The sequence below is a fragment of the Grus americana genome, chromosome 23 (genome assembly GCF_028858705.1).
Source record: "Grus americana isolate bGruAme1 chromosome 23, bGruAme1.mat, whole genome shotgun sequence".
NCBI classification, from domain to species: Eukaryota; Metazoa; Chordata; class Aves; order Gruiformes; family Gruidae; genus Grus; species Grus americana.
Window position 1 is genome coordinate 1,177,863 of NC_072874.1, and position 15,683 is coordinate 1,193,545.

General features: G+C 66.4%; 2 protein-coding genes across 3 annotated transcripts; one reads left to right on the top strand and one right to left on the bottom strand.

The window, feature by feature from the left end:
* Window positions 1-844: 844 nt before the first annotated feature.
* Window positions 845-4,279, top strand: PEF1 (penta-EF-hand domain containing 1). The gene is made up of 5 exons (XM_054802301.1): window positions 845-914; window positions 1,082-1,301; window positions 1,857-2,012; window positions 2,560-2,703; window positions 3,289-4,279. The coding sequence occupies exons 1-5, from the start codon at window positions 852-854 to the stop codon at window positions 3,516-3,518; spliced, it is 813 nt and encodes a 270-aa protein (XP_054658276.1). The 5' UTR covers window positions 845-851; the 3' UTR covers window positions 3,519-4,279.
* Window positions 4,280-7,072: 2,793 nt separating this feature from the next.
* TINAGL1 (tubulointerstitial nephritis antigen like 1) lies at window positions 7,073-15,683 on the bottom strand. Of its 2 annotated transcripts, none has more exons than XM_054802289.1 (12): window positions 15,603-15,683; window positions 14,760-15,091; window positions 13,874-13,937; window positions 11,900-11,992; window positions 11,690-11,804; window positions 10,504-10,627; window positions 10,223-10,373; window positions 9,757-9,940; window positions 9,412-9,457; window positions 8,797-8,920; window positions 8,267-8,312; window positions 7,073-8,099 (listed from the first exon to the last, which is right to left on the bottom strand). In XM_054802289.1, exons 2-12 carry the CDS (start codon window positions 15,058-15,060, stop codon window positions 7,959-7,961), a joined length of 1,389 nt encoding a protein of 462 aa, XP_054658264.1. In that variant the 5' UTR covers window positions 15,061-15,091; window positions 15,603-15,683; the 3' UTR covers window positions 7,073-7,958. The 2 variants fall into 2 exon arrangements, with proteins under 2 accessions (XP_054658264.1, XP_054658265.1); XM_054802290.1 differs by having other exon boundaries at window positions 14,760-15,142; window positions 15,603-15,651.

Below are 15,683 nucleotides of genomic sequence, written 5' to 3' on the forward strand. Positions count from 1 at the left end.
GGACAGCCCGGCCGGCGGAACGGGGCCCCTGAGCCCCCTCCCACCCCCGGCCTGATGGGGGGATCCTGGTCCTGATCCCGGGGGATCCCGGCCCTGATCCCAGGGGATCCTGGTCCTCCTCCCGGGGGGCATCCTGGTCCTGATCCTGGGGGGACATCCCGGCCCTGATCCCAGGGGATCCTGGCCCTCCTCCTGGGGAGATCCCGGTCCTGATCCCGGGGGTTCCCGGCCCTGATCCAGGGGAGATCCTGGTCCTGATCCCAGGGGATCCTGGCCCTCCTCCTGGGGAGATCCCGGTCCTGATCCCAGGAGATCCCAGCCCTGTTCCCAGGGGGATCCTGGTCCTGATCCCAGGGGGCCATCCCCGCCCTGCTCCCAGCCCTCCTCCCGGGGGTATCCTGGTCCTGATCCCAGCCCTGTTCCCGGGGAGATCCTGGTCCTGATTCTGGGGGATCCCAGCCCTGATCCCGGCCCTGTTCCCTGGGGGGATCCCAGCCCTGATCCCGGCCCTGTTCCCTGGGGGGATCCTGGTCCTGATCCCGGGGACACCCCGGTCCTGATCCCAGGGGTTCCCGGCCCTGCTCCCGGGGGGACATCCTAGTCCTGATCCCAGCCCTGCTCCCGGGGGATCCCAGCGCCCACTCCAGGCTGACCCAGGCCCTTTTCCAGCGGGATCCCGCCCCTGCTCCCGGGGACACCCTGCGGGACTGGGTGGTGGGCCCCACCCCGCTCAGCGGTCGTTGCCGCCTTAAGCCGCCTCCGGGCGCGCCCTTCCTGCGCGTCACCGCCCCGCCCAGCTGACGCACCGCCCCTCGGGGGCGGAGCCTTTACGCCATCACGCGCCGCAGCCAATGGGCGGGCGCGCCGCTCGTGACGTAGGCGGTAGCGGTGCCATGGCGGCGTACCCGGGGCAGGTGGGGCCGCGGCGGGGCCGGGGGGCGCGGGGGGGGGAACGGGGCTGAGGGGGCGGGGGGCGCGGGGGGGCGCGGTGCTCGGTGCCCGCGGTGCTCGCGGTGCCCGCGGTGCTCGGTGCCCGCGGTGCTCGGTGCCGGCCGCACACCGGGCTCCGCCCCCTCCCCAGGGCTTCCCCGGCGCAGGACAGGCCCCCGGCGCGCCCCCGGCCGGCCCCTACCCCGGGGGTCCGTACGGCGGGGGGCCGCCCCCAGCGCCCGGGGCTCCCTACGGACAGCCCCCGCCCGGAGGTCCCTACGGAGGCGGCGCCGCTCCCGGAGGGCCTTACGGACAGCCTGGCCCCTACGGTGGCCCCCAGCCCGGGCCCTACGGCGGGGCGGCTCCCGGAGGTGAGTGGGGCCGCGAGTCTGAGGGGTCGGTCCGGCGGCGGGTCCCGGCCCCCTGGGGACAGAGGTGCGGGGTCAGGGGGGTGGTGGTGGGGGGTGTTCCCCAGCCCGGTCCCGCCTGTGTCCCGGCCCCCTCCGTGCCAGGGGCGGCTGGCCCGCTGACCCCCGGTTTATTATTTTGAAATCTGGAGGAGGAGGAGGAGGAAGTGCCGAAGAGGCCGCAGCCCTGAGCACCAGCAGTAAAACTTTACAGCCCTGCGTCTGTCTCCCGGCGCTGCCGGGTTTATGGGGCGGGAGCCCCCTGGTTCGCTCCCCGGTCCCGAGCTACGCGAGGGGTCTGATTTACTTCCCTTGTTCTGCTGCCGGACACTACGTGCCAAGCCCTGGGCCTGGCTGACCTGGTTTCCCAGGATCGTACGGCTGCAAAGAGCCGCTCAGAGCAGGAGCGCTGACTGGTCCCTGGGTGTTGGCTGCGTCTCTGCGTGCCGTCCCCGGGGACAGACCAGCCAGCGGCCTCTGAGGGGAGGCGAGAGCTGCTGATGGCCTCTCCCCGCGCAGGTAATGCCCCTCCAGGTGTGGACCCGGAGGCCTTCTCCTGGTTCCAGGCGGTTGACGCCGATCACAGTGGGTACATCTCCGTGAAGGAGCTGAAGCAGGCGCTGGTCAACTCCAACTGGTCGACGTTCAACGATGAGACCTGCCTGCTGATGATAAGTGAGTCTGGGCTCTCCCTGCCCTCCCCCAGCTTTTTCTTCTGATCTCTCTGAGTCGAGCCTCTGTCGGGGTGAAGCCCAGCCCAGCCTGTGTTCCCCTCTTACCTGAGCATGGCTTACCTGGGCAGCTGGCCTGAAAGCGCTCTCTGGAGCGAGAGCTGGGCAAACTGAGCAGCTCCAAGCACCCTTTTGGTGGAGGACGCGAGTCAGGGGCCCAAACCACTGCTTGGGAAAGGGAACCCAGCTCCACGTGAGGCTGAGCAAGCCCCAGCTCCCAGAGAGCCAGGGAGCAAAGGGAGGGAGAGCTCCAGTAGCGAGCCAGAGTCACGGTGTTCCCCTGCTTACCCCAGCGTGGGGTTTTGGTGCCGTTTTCATTCAATCTTAGGATTGAATGGTCCCAGTTGATTGCGGTCCTGGTGAGGGAGGGCTTTTGGGGCTGGGGCAGGGAGCCAGGAAGCTGCAGTGCAGATTCTGAGCTCTGTGGGAGTTTCTGCAGTGTATCCTTGCTCTGCTTCTCATTGCCCTGCTCTTCATTCTTTTCTCCCCAGACATGTTTGATAAGACCAGGTCAGGACGCATAGATGTGTACGGCTTCTCAGCCTTGCTGCGCTTCATCCAGCAGTGGAAGAACCTCTTCCAACAGTATGACAGGGATCAGTCAGGCTCCATCAGCTTCAACGAGCTCCAGCAAGGTGGGCGAGGGGCAGAGACACCAACCTGGCCCTTACCGGGCTCCCCGGGGACGGCTGTCCTGCTCTGCTTGGTGTTTATTTCCAGCCCGGCCTGGCAACTCCTCCCGGTGCTGTCCCTGCAGCAGGGCTGGGTGTCTCTGAGCTCCCGGTGCCTCCCACGCGGCCGTGGCTGCAGTCCACGCCTGTTGCTGCGCTGGGGCACGCTGGGCTGGCTAAACCGGCCGTGGCAGAGCTGGCGCTGAGCCTTCCCATGGGGCAGGAGATGAGGAGCCATGGCAGGGCTGTGGCATGAACTTCCTTAAGGAAACCCAAAATGCTCCCCCCGCCCCCGCAATGGCATGTGGCTAAAGCCTGTTTTCTGGGAGGAGCTCTTGGGTGTGTGTGTCTGATGGAGGGGAAAAACGACTGGAATTCGGGCCTGGGTTCGGTACGTCCCTCCAGAGAGCCCTGCCCGCACACGCCCGCCGTCAGAAATGAGTATCATGGGGCGGTGGGAGATGGGGTGGGTGCCAGCAGACGGGAGGGAGGGCATAGTCGCTCTTCCTCCCATCAGGAGGGTTTAATCCAAGTGTTTCTTGCTCCCAGCTTTCTCCCAGATGGGCTACAACCTGAGCCCCCAGTTTAGCCAGCTGCTGCTGGCTCGCTACGCCCAGCGATCCTCCAACCCCAGCATCCAGCTCGACCGCTTCATTCAGATCTGCATGCAGCTCCAGAGCACGACCGATGCCTTCCGCGAGAAGGACACGGGGCTGGTGGGCAACGTGCGGCTGAGCTACGAGGACTTCCTCACGATGGTCGTGACTCGCATGATGTGACGACCTCAGCCGAGGGCTGGGAGCCAGCCAGGGGCTCTGTGGGGCTCTGTGGGAGCAGCGCCCATCCTCAGCCTCCCGCCGGGATGTGGCCGAGCCTCTCGAAGAGCGAGCGGTTCCCCCAGGCTGGCTTTCCAGCCTGCTGTGCCTGAGGAGCCCCGAGCCCTGTTGGGACCCTCCTGGCTTCGATTCCTTGTCCCCACTCATGGCAGTGGGTGTCTCCACGCCAAACTGGAGCCCAGTTCTGGGGCCATGCTGCGGGGTGGGACAGCCAAACCAGTAGCCTGTGCCATGCCTCCCAGGGAGTGCTTAGATCTTCCCTCGCCAGACACAAAATCATAGTTAAGCCCCATCTGCACCGTCCCTCTGCTTGGCGTGATGTCTGGAGTGGAACGGCCCCGCCTCGGCACGCTTTTGGGGACTCTCTGGTGACCAAGAGCTGAGCCTTCATTTCAAAAGTGGCAGGAAGGGCACGAGTGACGGCAGAGATTGTCCTTCCTTGCCTCGCGGACAGCCCTTCCTTGCCAGGAGCACGTCCAACCGCTCGGCTGTGCTGGAAGCGCTCCAGCTTTCCTGGGGGGGGGGTCTGAGCCCCGTTTCTCTCCGTGCTGCTGGAAGAGGCTGCGTTGCTGCCGTCATGCGCGGGATCATCGACCCCCCCCTTGTTGCCAATGTCTGTTTTGATTTGTCTCTGTCTGCCGAAGCCAAACTCAAACGGTTTAGAGCTTATTTTTACAGCTTTTGAATAAAAGGCGATGTGCACTGGTCGCTGGGTGGGTTGTGTTTGTGGAGGGGCTCCCAGGGATGCTGCCCTGCCTCGTGTCCCCCTCCGGGGCCAGCAGCAGCTCTGGGTGCAGGGACGGGACGTGTCCCTCTGTGCCCCTGCTCTGGGTGCTGCTCCCAGGGCTCTGCACGCTTTCCTGGAATTAGTTCTTACATATTTCATGTCAACTTACAGAAAATAAGGTGCCGAGGGCTCCTGCTGAGATACGAGTAATGCTTTGACTAACACAAAGGTTTTCTTTCCTGGGGTTTTAACGTGACGTCCAGGTGATTATCCTATAATTGGCCTTGGCGAGAGATCGCAGAGGTGCTTATGAAGAGGTGCATTGCTTTGAAGGAATTTTTAGAAAAGAAAACCTTTCAAACGCTGAGTACCTTTTCTGATGCTCTTGGCAGCAGTAACCAGAGGTCGGTGTTTTCCTCAGTTCGGCCAAAGGCAGGACTTTTTGTTCTGGAGCATCTCTAATCATTCCAGCAATATTTCTCATCGTCTCCTGTTGAGTCAGAGCTGCCCAGCCTTGCAGAGAGGGCACCCCCCCACACACACACACACTGTCACCCGTGCTGGGGCTGTGGCTGCCTGTGTGCGCTGTCACCCCTCCGTGCCCAGCAGGGATGATGGGGGGGGTGTGACCCCAGCTGGGTGTGAGTGTGTGTAGGTGTGTAGAGAGTCACGGAATTTGGGAAAGAGCCATCACGTCACGGAGTCCAGCCGTTACCCCCGCACTGCCCAGCCCACCGCCACGCCACGTCCCCAAGCACCGCATCTACACGGCTTCGAAATACCCCCGGGACGGGGACTCCACCACCGCCCTGGGCAGCCTGTCCCAGCGCCCGACAACCCTTTGGGGGAAGAAACCTTTCCTCATCTCCAATCCACCCCCCCGGCCCAGCTTGAGGCGGTTTCCTCTTGTCCCAGCGCCTGATCCGTGGGAGAGGAGCCCGGCCCCACCTGGGTACCCCCTGGCAGGGCTGCCCCCAGCCGCCGGTTCCCCAGGATAAACCACTGCAGAGCCCCCCAGCTCCTCAGCGGGCTGGGCTGGAGCCCAGGCGGCCCCCAGGCACGCGCGGGGGGGTGTGTCGTAGGTGTAAAATAGCCAGGGAAGTCTGTTGGCGTGTACAGATACAGAGGAGTGTGGCTGTGTGTGTACGCACGTGTGTGTGCACACACACACACACAGACACCCCGTGCATATAGAAATATAGACACACACAAACAGACAACCCTGGGTACGGGCGTACACACAAACATCACACTGCGCACACACACTTACTGACACCCTGGGTGTTTGTGTGTGTATGTACACATATAAACACACACACAGAGTAACAGACAGCCGTGTGTGTGCCTGGACACACACACTAATAGACACCCCGTGTAGACACCCCCAGTATATACACCCCCCCAGTAACAGATACCCCTCTGCGTGTGTGTGTGTGTGTGTACAGACGCACACTCTTAACAGCTACCGTGTGTGTCTCTACACACACACACAACCACCCATCGCTGGTTTTATACACATAAACACAGAGACACTAACAGGCAATGCAATTTACACACACACACACACACACACACACACACACTAACAGCTAACGGGGGGGTGTGTGTTAAAAAAAAAAAAAAAAACCCCAACAAAACCCCAAACAGAGTGTGTGGCTTTCGGAACCCAGCGGTGTCTGTGTCTAAACACACACTCACACACACACAAACAGACACCACTGGGTTGGGTTGGGGTGTGTTTTTTTTTAAAATAACTACATATGACACACACACACTCACACACACTCACACACACTCACACACACACTCTTGTTTATATACCCACGCACTAGCAGCCAGTCCTGGTTTCACACACACACACACACACACACACACCCCCCCCCCCCCCGTGTGCGCGTGCCCGTCTGTACGGCAGGCTCTCACCACCAGGTGGCGCCCCACTCCAGGCTGCGCGTGCCGGGCCCTGCCGTGACGCGGGACGAGGGATAACGAATAACTCACGTGGGAATAACTCACGTGGGAATAACTCACGTTGTAAAAAGCGACATTCTGCCCCCACGGGCCTGCTCGACCCTCCCCGCCCGGCCTATGGCCCCACTGCCGTGGCACGTGTGGCTGCCGTGGCACTCGTGGCTGTGGGGTGCCACACGTGGCTATGGGGTGGCTGTGGTGGCACTCGTGGCTGAGGGGTGGCCGTGGTGGCACTCGTGGCTGTGGTGGCACTCGTGGCTATGGGGTGGCTGTGGTGGCACTCGTGGCTGTGGGGGGGCTGTGGTGGCACTCGTGGCCATGGTGGCACTCGTGGCTGTGGGGGTGGCTGTGGTGGCACTCGTGGCTATGGGGTGGCTGTGGTGGCACTCGTGGCCGTGGGGTGGCCGTGGTGGCACTCATGGCTATGGTGGCACTCGTGGCTGTGGGGGTGGCTGTGGTGGCACTCGTGGCCGTGGGGTGGCCATGGTGGCACTCGTGGCTGTGGGGTGGCCGTGGTGGCACTCGTGGCTGCCGTGGCACTCCTGGCTGCAGCAGCCTGTACGGCTGCGCGTGCCTGTGGCGGGTCCGGCGCTGCTGCCGGTGCGGCCCAAGGTCACGGGGAGCCGGCGGGGCCGGAAGGTGAACAATGACCGGGGCCTTATCTCTGCCCGCAGCCCTTCCTGCGGCCACGGCTGCGTGTCCCCCCCCGGGACGGGACGGGGCAGGCGGGAGGCAGCAGGGCCATGCACACCCCCCCCCCGTGGCACAGGGCTGGGGAAGGAGCGGACTGTCCTGGTGCTGAGGCTTCAAAAAGTTTATTTACAAATAATAAAAAGCAAAATAAATACAAAAAGTCTTAAAAGTACAGCCCGGGGGGGGGGGGGAAGGGACAGGGGACCTGGGCTGTGCTGCTGCGTGGTCCTGGATTGTGGCCCCACGGGGACGGGGACACTGCGGGGCTGAGCCCTCCCCTGTCCCCGCAGTCCCGGGGTGGGGGTGGGGGGGTGGCAGGGGCCATAGCACCATAGCGACGGGCAGGGGGGACGGCGGGGACCCCAGCCCTATCTCCAGCTGGCAACACCCAGCCTCGGGGCACCTCCAGCCCTGGGGGCACGGATGAACCCCCCCACGCCCCCCCGGCACTGCTGGGTTATTTTAGCCCTCCAGCTCCAGGGAAGCTGGGGGGGGGGGGTGCAGATATGGGGGTGCAGGAGCCCCGGTGGGCCCGCTGCAGTGCTCCCCGTGCACGTGCACGCCCGCGCAGGGCGGTGGGAGGAGGGCAGTGAAGCCACCGGTGCTGGCTGGGGTGGGGGCAGCCACCTTTGAAGAGCCCCCAGCTGCCCCCGAAGCCCAGCCGAGCCCCGGGGCGGGGGGATTAGCGGGTAAATCCCACGGGACGCAGGACGGGCCCCCGGGGCACCCCCGGTCGCACGCCCCGTGCACGCACCACTGCACCCAGCCGCCGTGTCAGCACGGTGGGGGCACGCGGCCCCCCAGGGATGGGGACCCAGGGAACGGTCCCATCCCCCTGTCCGGTGGCATGGGGGCTGTGCGGGGGTCCCACCCCATGGGTGCCCCCGGGAGGGGACGGAGGGGCTGCGGTGCTGGGCAGGGCCATCGTGGGAACAAGGACGTCTGCGGGGCTGGGGGGCCCCAGGGTGGGGGCACCGTGGGCAGCGGGGCGCTCACTTGTGGGGCATGTCCTCCATGCTGACGCGGCCCCAGACGCCCACCACAAAGGTCTCCACCTCGCACTCGTTGACGCCGCGGGCGATGCGGAAATGGCCACCCTCGCCCCACGCCGTGCCCCAGGAGTTGGCTGCGGTCTGCGGGGGGGGATGGACGGATGACACAGGACACAGCTCAGCACTGGGTAGCCCAGCTAACCCCCCCCCCCCAATCCCTGAGCTGAATCCCACCCAGGCATGGGAAAGCAGCTCTTGCACCCCAATGACTGAGCCCCAACAAACTCGTGACACCCGCCAACACTCACCCAGTATTTTTGGGTCTGGCCATCGGGCAGCTGCTCTTCTCCCCACCTGCATTGGAAGGGCAGGGCAGTGAGTGGGGGTCCCGGGGCACCCCCTCGGGCTGTGGGCATCACCCCACCAGGCACTGCGATAGCGGGGTGCTGGGTTGATCCCGCTTGTTTCCTGGCCAGGCCGAGGTATTTACGTCCGCTCCCGAAACACAGGCAGGTATATTTAGCCACGGCGAGGAGGAAGGAAGCTGCCGGCACACGGCAGTGGGGCCCGCTCCCCTCCTCAGCCCCTGCACCTCCAACCTGCCTCCCTCCGTGGGTGGCTGAGCACCGTGCTTTCGTGTCACTTGTGGCCACAGCCCCGGGGCAAGCACTGTCCCCCCCCAGCAGGGCTGCCCCACATCCCACCCTGCACCTCCCTTCCCTCCCCACTTCCTCTCCCTGTCTGGAGGAAGGGGATGCCTTTCCTCCCATGAAGAAAATACCTCTCCTGCTGGAGCAGGGCTCTCTGCACCCCCCCCCCCCAGCCACCCCCCACCTACCCGGTGATTTTGACTGAGTGGGTCCCGTGTCTCTGGTGCTTTGGCCCCTTCCCCTCAGCCACCGGTGTGTGCCGATAGATCCCGCTCTTGTACATGAAGAAATCCTCGTGCACCTCCAGGATGGCTGTGGGTGGGGGGAGAGGGTCTGAGGGTGCCGGCCCTGTCCCGAGGGACGGGGTGCCAAGCTCCGGGGGCTCCACACCCCCCCAGGACGGAGGATACGGGCACCAGGGACACGGGCCATCGCCCAGGAGGAGGGAAGGCAGCAGCCAGATCCTCCCCCCGGTGATGTGACAAGACTCAGAGGAGGATTAAAAAAAAAAATTAAAACCAAACCAACTGCTGAGAGGGAGATTAAATCTCAGAAGTTAATGAGCAACAAGTGCCCGCTGGTGTGGGCAGCGTGATGGGCACCCCGGGGCCGGCAAGAGCCCGGCGCTGCCCCGACACGTGGCTAAACATTAAGCAGGGAGCGCAGCTGCGGGGGGGGGGGCTGGCTCCCCCACCCACCCCTGGCCCCGGGCAGGGCAGCGTCCCCCACCCACCTCGTCCCCCCAGCCATTGCTGCACCCAACTTGGGGGTATGCGGGTGGGGTGCCCCGGCCGGCTCCCTACCTTGCACAGGGCCGTTCTCCAGCAGCTCCTTCATGATCTCCTTCTCCTGCAAGCACAGAGCCGGGTGGTACCGGGGCCGGGACCCCCAGCACTGCCCTCCCCACCCCCCGGGGCCACAGGCAGAGGCTGCTCTGGGCCCCACGGGTGGGTGCTGTGGAGATGCCGGGTGGAGAAGCAGCTGCCCTGGGGGCTTCGCAGTGGGTTTTTCCCAGCGTCACCTCCAAACTCGGCTTTCCCAGGCAAACCACCCCGAGCCAAGCCCCTTCCCGCTCCCCACACCAAAGGGCTCCTGCTTCGCCCACGCTGGCAGCTCTGCCCTGCCCTGCCCGTCCCGCGGGCACTCACGCTGGAGGAGAGGCGGTAGGCAGGGGTGGACTGGTAGATCTCGTTGGCGTGGGTCTGGGGGTTGGGGCAGCGCGCTGTCGCCTGCCGCTTGCCCCTGCCCGTGGAGCGGCTGTGCATCATGCAGGGCTGTGCCGCCGGCTGGCTCTCCTGGCTGGTGAAGGGGTAGCACTCATCCGTCACCACCCTGGGCCGAGGGACAAGGACATGAGGAGGGGAAGGACCAGCCGGCTCCATCCCCAAACCCCTCTTCCCCAAAACCCCCTCTCCAAAACCCCACTCTCCATCCCACCGGGGCTGGCAGCCCTCGGTCCCCGCTTGCCCAAGGGACAGCCCTGGGGACAGGATGTGCACGGGGCACCCCTGAGCCTTGAAGCCCCTTCTCCCACCCCAGCACCCCCTTATCCCACCCCCTTATCCCACCCCAGCACCGGGGCAGCCTCTGCCATCCCATCCCGTCCCCACTCACCCTCGCCTGCGGAGGTACCACCAGGCACCGTCCAGCCGTCCCCCGCTGCAGCCCCGCTGGTTGCGGGTGTCACAGGACAGGAGGTTTTGGGGTGACAGGGCTGGCGTCATGTGTCCCATGGAGTGGATGGAGATGCGGTCCGAGGCGACGGCTGGGAGCGAGCAGGGGGGTCAGGGAGTGGCGGCTGCTTCCCCAGGTCCTGCCCCGCTCCCCAGCCCCACAGCAGCAGGTTTAGTCCCTGTCCCCCCCCGGCCACCCCATCCCGTCCCGTGCCATCTCACCCGCCGTGGAGAAAGCCCAGGAACCGGCACAGTTGCCCTGGTCCAGGGGCTGGTGGATCATCCCGGGCCACTTCGCGGCTGCATCAAAGTGGCGGGGCAGCACCTCGTTGGAGTCCATGTTCACCTGCAGAGGCAGAGCCGAGGCGCGAGGGGTGCTCACCTCACAGGGACCCCCCTGCTCCTTCCCCCCGCCCGCAGCCGCCCATCCCCAGCAGCTCCCGGGGCATCCTCGGGGCCAGGGCCCCCCGCCAGCGTTAGCATCCCCCAGCCCCAGTGCAGGGCCCCTTGGGACGGGGATGCCCGCAGCCCTGGCCGAGCGTGACCAGCACCTGAGTGCCCCCTTGTTCCAGAGGAACCGGACCCCTCAGCTTTCCCTAAATTTGGGCTCCTCAGCCCCAGAAGCTCCGTATGCGACAACAGCACCAAGTGTCCGGTCTCGGACCCCGGCAAGGGCAGCGCTGCCCTGCTGCGAGTGCACGGCACCGGGTGCCTCGAGCCCATCGTTATGGCCTCTGGCCAGCTCTCGCCTGGCCGCTGACTCACACCCCCCCGCCTTTCCGCTTTGGGGAGGGATGGGACGGTGCCCCCACCCCGGCCACGCACAGCTCAGCCTTCCTGGGGAGGACACGGTCACGACACACAGCTTATCTCAGTGCAAGAAGCGCCTCTAAAATTAAACCGAGCCGGGAGTCAAGGCCACGGCGCTGAGCATGCACCGCGCGCGTCGCTCGCTCCTCACCAGCGCCCATGGGACACCCGGCCACTGTCCACCCCAAATGGGGGCTGGTTTCGGGTGCAGCCTGGGGGCAGGTAGAGGCACCCCGCTCACAAAGTGCTGGCGCAGCCGGCTCTGCCGACTCAGCAGCTGCGGGGCCAGCTTTCCGATGGGAAACCGGCACGGAGAAGCGGGGTAAAAAAACAACACTGGCAGCCGGGGGATTGTCAGGGGGAATTTGCTGAGCTGCTGTCTCCAAACACAAGGGCTGCCCGCGGCACCCACCCGGCACAGCCCCTTCCCTGCCTCCCCCCAGCTGCAGAGCCCCTTCCCAGGGATGGGGACACCGTGGGGACATCGCTAGCCAAGGGGATGGTGAAGCACTGGGTGAAGCCATGGGACAGGCAGGCTCAACTCTCGGCGTGCCTCAGTTTCCCCTCGCATCCAAGGGGCCCGGGGAGGGAGACTCACATGCATCTCGTTCATGTTCATGACGGTGGGAGAGGGTCGGAAGGTGCCCAGGCGGTGCCGGATCCCATCCTCCAGCGTCATGCCCCAAAACTGGCTGTAGTTGGCGGCTCTCCAGCTGTGCGGCAGGAGGGAGCACGGGTCAGGGAGGCCCCAGAAAGCACCGAGGGGCGAAGCATCCCTTTCCCCATCCTCCCGGTGCCCCGTCCTTACCCATAATTGCCCCTGTTGATGGCGTCGATCAGGTCCCCGTCCATCAGGCAGGCGTGGTCCTCGCACTGCCACTGCCCGCCGGGGCCGCAGGTGCTGCAGGGGGAACGGCACCGGGGGGGGGGACGGTCAGCTGGGGGGGGACGGTGTCCGTGGGGTGACTGGGGGACCCCAGGTGGGTGCTGCCCCCACCCAGCCGAGGACCCGCTGCCATCACGGGCAGCCAGTGAGGGGCCGGGGCTGCTTCTGCAGCGGGGTCTGGGGGTCACACTGCGGCTCAGCACCTCAGGACGGGGTGAGGTTGGGCCAGGAGCCGGCGGGCAGCCCTCTGCATGGCCCTGGGGGCTGTGTGTCCCCCCCCTCGGCCCCGGTCCCCGGAAGAGCCCTGGGGGCAGACAGAGCATGGGATGGAAAATCAGCTGAAAAGCAGCCAGGCCTGCAGACATCAGAGCGGGGCTTGGACGCCAGCCCGGGGAGGGGGTTCGGGGCTGGCAGTGCCCCCCCAACCCTGGGGCGAGCTGCTCTGGCCAGGTTAGCTGGGAGCCCCGCAGCACCCACAGGGAGACCCAGGGCTGCGGGGGGGGGGGGATGTGCCGGGTCCGGGTCCCCCTGGGGAGCCCTGGGCTGTGCTCCCCCCCAGTGAGCAATGCTTGGCATGCTCCCTCCTGCCCGCCGGCCGAGCTCCCGGCTCGCTCTTCCCTTTTAAGGAGCCGTGCGAGGCCGAGCCGTGTCCCGCCAGCCCGGCCCCGATCCCGCCGGTGGCACCTGCACCCCTGGCACTCGCCCCATCCCCAACCCCGAGCACTCCTGGTGAGCACTGCTGACCCCGCATCTGCTGTTAACTCCCCAGGGACTCCCACGGGAGCACCTCGGGGTGCAGCCAGCTGGGTGCCCACACCAACCCCCTCTGCTTCACCCGGGCATTGCATCTGCCCCCTGCCAACCCCCCCCCCGGCCCCGCAGGAGCAGGGCAGGGACAAGGTCTGGGGTGAAGCGCTGCAGGAATTGATGCTCTCCAGGCGCCAAGTGCGGGGGAAGAGGATTTTGGCAGAAGAGCCTCGGCCCCCAAGGGCCGGCGCTGCTGGGGACAGGATGCTTTCCCAGCAGCAGGGACCGCTCATCCAAGTGCGCAGCTCGGGGACCTCAACCTCCCTGGGGTGCGGGGACAGCCTCCAGCCCTGCATGCCTCCGCACCGCTGTCCCGGAGAAACGCCGGGGCTTCGGGGAGGGGGAGGGCTGGTTTTTCACCTCCAGCTCTAGCACACACGCCTGCACACACGTGCACACACACGTGTTCATGCCCTCACACACACGCCCCCTAGACAGAGCCTTTGATTTTCCTTATCTCCCACATCGCTGTGAGCCAGCCAGCCCCGCTGTGCTTGCTCCTTGTCTACGGGCAGATCTGCGCCTGCAGGTTCCCCTATCCCCCACCTCCGGGATGCCATTAATACCACCGCAGCCGCTTCCAGATAAACGCCACGCTGCAAACAGCGAGCTCCTGGCACGCAGCACGGACGGGCTGCTTGCACCCAGGCAGGCGGCAGGGCCGGACTCTGGCCGCTCGGCACGGAGCCGCCACGGCTGCCAGCTGCAGACGCGTCCCGTCAAGCTCGGGCAAGCTGGGCTTGGACCAGCGTGGCCAAAAAAACGCCGGCAGCGCCGGGCCCGTGTCGGCAGCCCGCAGCCAGCCCGGCCGCGCGCTAACCTGGCGGAGCGAGCGGCTCCCACAAAGGCATGTGCTGAAACTTGGGAGCGGCTCAAGGCCCCGGGCTCTCTGCTCTGAATATGCCAGAGTAAAGGCGTTTGGCACCAGCCCCCGCCACCCAGCTCGGGCTCTGTGCTCCCGCTCCCGCCGAGCCGGCTGCCGGCAGCCATGGCGCTCGCAGGCCCCCCGACGTCCTTCGTCCGGGCAGGCAGCGTGCCAGCACCACACCGGCAGTGCCCGCATGGCGCGAGGAGCACGGAGGCACTCACCACAGGTTGCAGTTCTCCCGGTACGTGGCTCCGGTGGGGTAGCTGCGGCCGGCACGGGCACAGCCTGGATGGAAGAGGGGAAAGCCCCGGTGAGCACCTTGGCTGCGTCGGGGGTCCCGCCAGCACCCCCATGGCTCCAGGGGGTAAATACCAAGGGGAGAATAAATGCAGCCCTTAAAGCCAGCTGCAGCTCGGCACCTCCAGACCTGCGTGCCTGTCCAGCCGGGACACGACGGGTCCGGCTTGTGCCCCATGGTGCAGGGCGGGAGCAGGGCTGGCTCGGCACCGGGAGGGTTAACCGTGGGGCTGCGCGTGGGGCTGCCGAGCAGAGCCGACCTCGCACGCACAGTCTGGCGGGACGGGGATAAAGGGGCCAGTTGTACCCGGGAGCTGGCTCTGCTCGGCAGGGACTTCTTAGAGAGCCTTGTGCAGCGCGACGGGGGCTGCCCGTGCCCCCTTCTCGCCCCCGTCTGCCCTGCCCGCCCCAGCTGCCAGGCGGGTTAAGTCAGGGCCAGCATCCGCCTGCCCCAGACGTGACCGGGGAAGGCGGGATGGAGCCCCCCCCGCCCCTGCTCTGCCCCACAGGTACACACCGCTGGAGCTGCCCCTTCGCCCTCCTGCCCTCCGCAGCCCTGCCCGTGGGGAGGTGCAGGGGATGGGCTGTGGGGCCACAGGCTGCTCCTGGCCCCGTTTTTGGGAGCCCAGCCCCAGCCCAGCCACTTTGCACAAGTTTTCCCAGCTCTGAGGGGTGCAGAGCAGCTCTGCAATGAGGGCAGGGCTGTGGGGTGCCACATCCAGCTGCATCCGTTCTCCCGAGGGGCACCAGCGGCATCACTCGGCACATTGGGCACCCCAGGGCCGGCCCCCGGCACCCACAGACCCTCACCTGGGGCTTTGGGGAAGGGGGCCGGGATGCCCAGGCAGTACTCCCAGAAGTCAGGGCAGCAGTCAGAGATGGTGCGGTTGCAGAAGAGGTCGCAGTAGCAGAGGGTGTCGTGGTAGGGCACGGTGCAGCCGTCGTCGCGGCCGTGGCAGCAGACGTCCCCTCGCTGGCAGTAGGACCCGCTGGCATCGTAGACCCCATGCTCATACAAGCCAGGGGCCAGCTCCCGACGGGTGCGCACCCGGGAAGCCAGGGCCGCCTGGGCCAGCAGGCAGAGGCAGAGCAGGGCCCGCAGCAGGCGCATGTTGCTGGCAATGTCTCCAGACCTGCAGCCGCTGCAGAGGGAGGGCGGTGAGCAGGTGGGGGGCAGCCCGGGGCCGGGGGTCCTGTGGGCACAGGGCAGCTCCGCGCCCTACTCCAGCCCCATCCCGCTAGGTCACCCACCCTGGCCGGCACCCACCGAGCCCCGAGCCGTCTCCCGGGCCATCTCACCCCCACCCTGTCCTCCTCCCCCAGGACGCCCAAAATCTTCAGGTTTCTTAACCCCCCTCGCGACCACCCTGGCTCCGGGGACCTGCAGCGCGACGCCTCAAAACCCCGGCTGCTCCCTGGGTGCTCACTCCCCGGGGGGGGCCCCGTGCCCACCCACACCTTAACCCCTCGCTCCAGAAGCAAAACCCCAGCAGGACGGGGCTCCCCAGGGCACCCGGTCCGCGGAGGCGCGGGCAGTGCGATGAGTTCCCAGGTCTCAGCCCGTGGGGGACGCTGGGGACCGCGGAAGAAGGGGAGGGGGGGGCTGATCCAAGGAACCCCCGGGGCACGACCCCGTCCCGTCCCGTCCCGTACCTGCCGCACCCGCCGTTCCACGCCGCCGCCGCCGAGCGCCTCCTCCGGCCCCGCCGCTCCTTATAGCCGCGCCCCGGCGGG

Excerpts from the sequence above, each read along its gene's own strand:
- PEF1 (XM_054802301.1), top strand. The coding sequence starts at position 852 with ATGGGCGGGCGCGCCGCTCGTGACGTAGGCGGTAGCGGTGCCATGGCG. Across the intron at positions 915-1,081 it reads TGGCGGCGTACCCGGGGCAG|GGCTTCCCCGGCGCAGGACA; the intron begins GTGGGGCCGCGG and ends CCCCCTCCCCAG. Across the intron at positions 2,704-3,288 it reads CTTCAACGAGCTCCAGCAAG|CTTTCTCCCAGATGGGCTAC; the intron begins GTGGGCGAGGGG and ends TCTTGCTCCCAG.
- TINAGL1 (XM_054802289.1), bottom strand. The coding sequence starts at position 15,060 with ATGCGCCTGCTGCGGGCCCTGCTCTGCCTCTGCCTGCTGGCCCAGGCG. Across the intron at positions 11,993-13,873 it reads CGGGAGAACTGCAACCTGTG|CACCTGCGGCCCCGGCGGGC; the intron begins GTGAGTGCCTCC and ends TTCCCCCTGCAG. Across the intron at positions 8,100-8,266 it reads GCCAGACCCAAAAATACTGG|ACCGCAGCCAACTCCTGGGG; the intron begins GTGAGTGTTGGC and ends CCCCCCCCGCAG.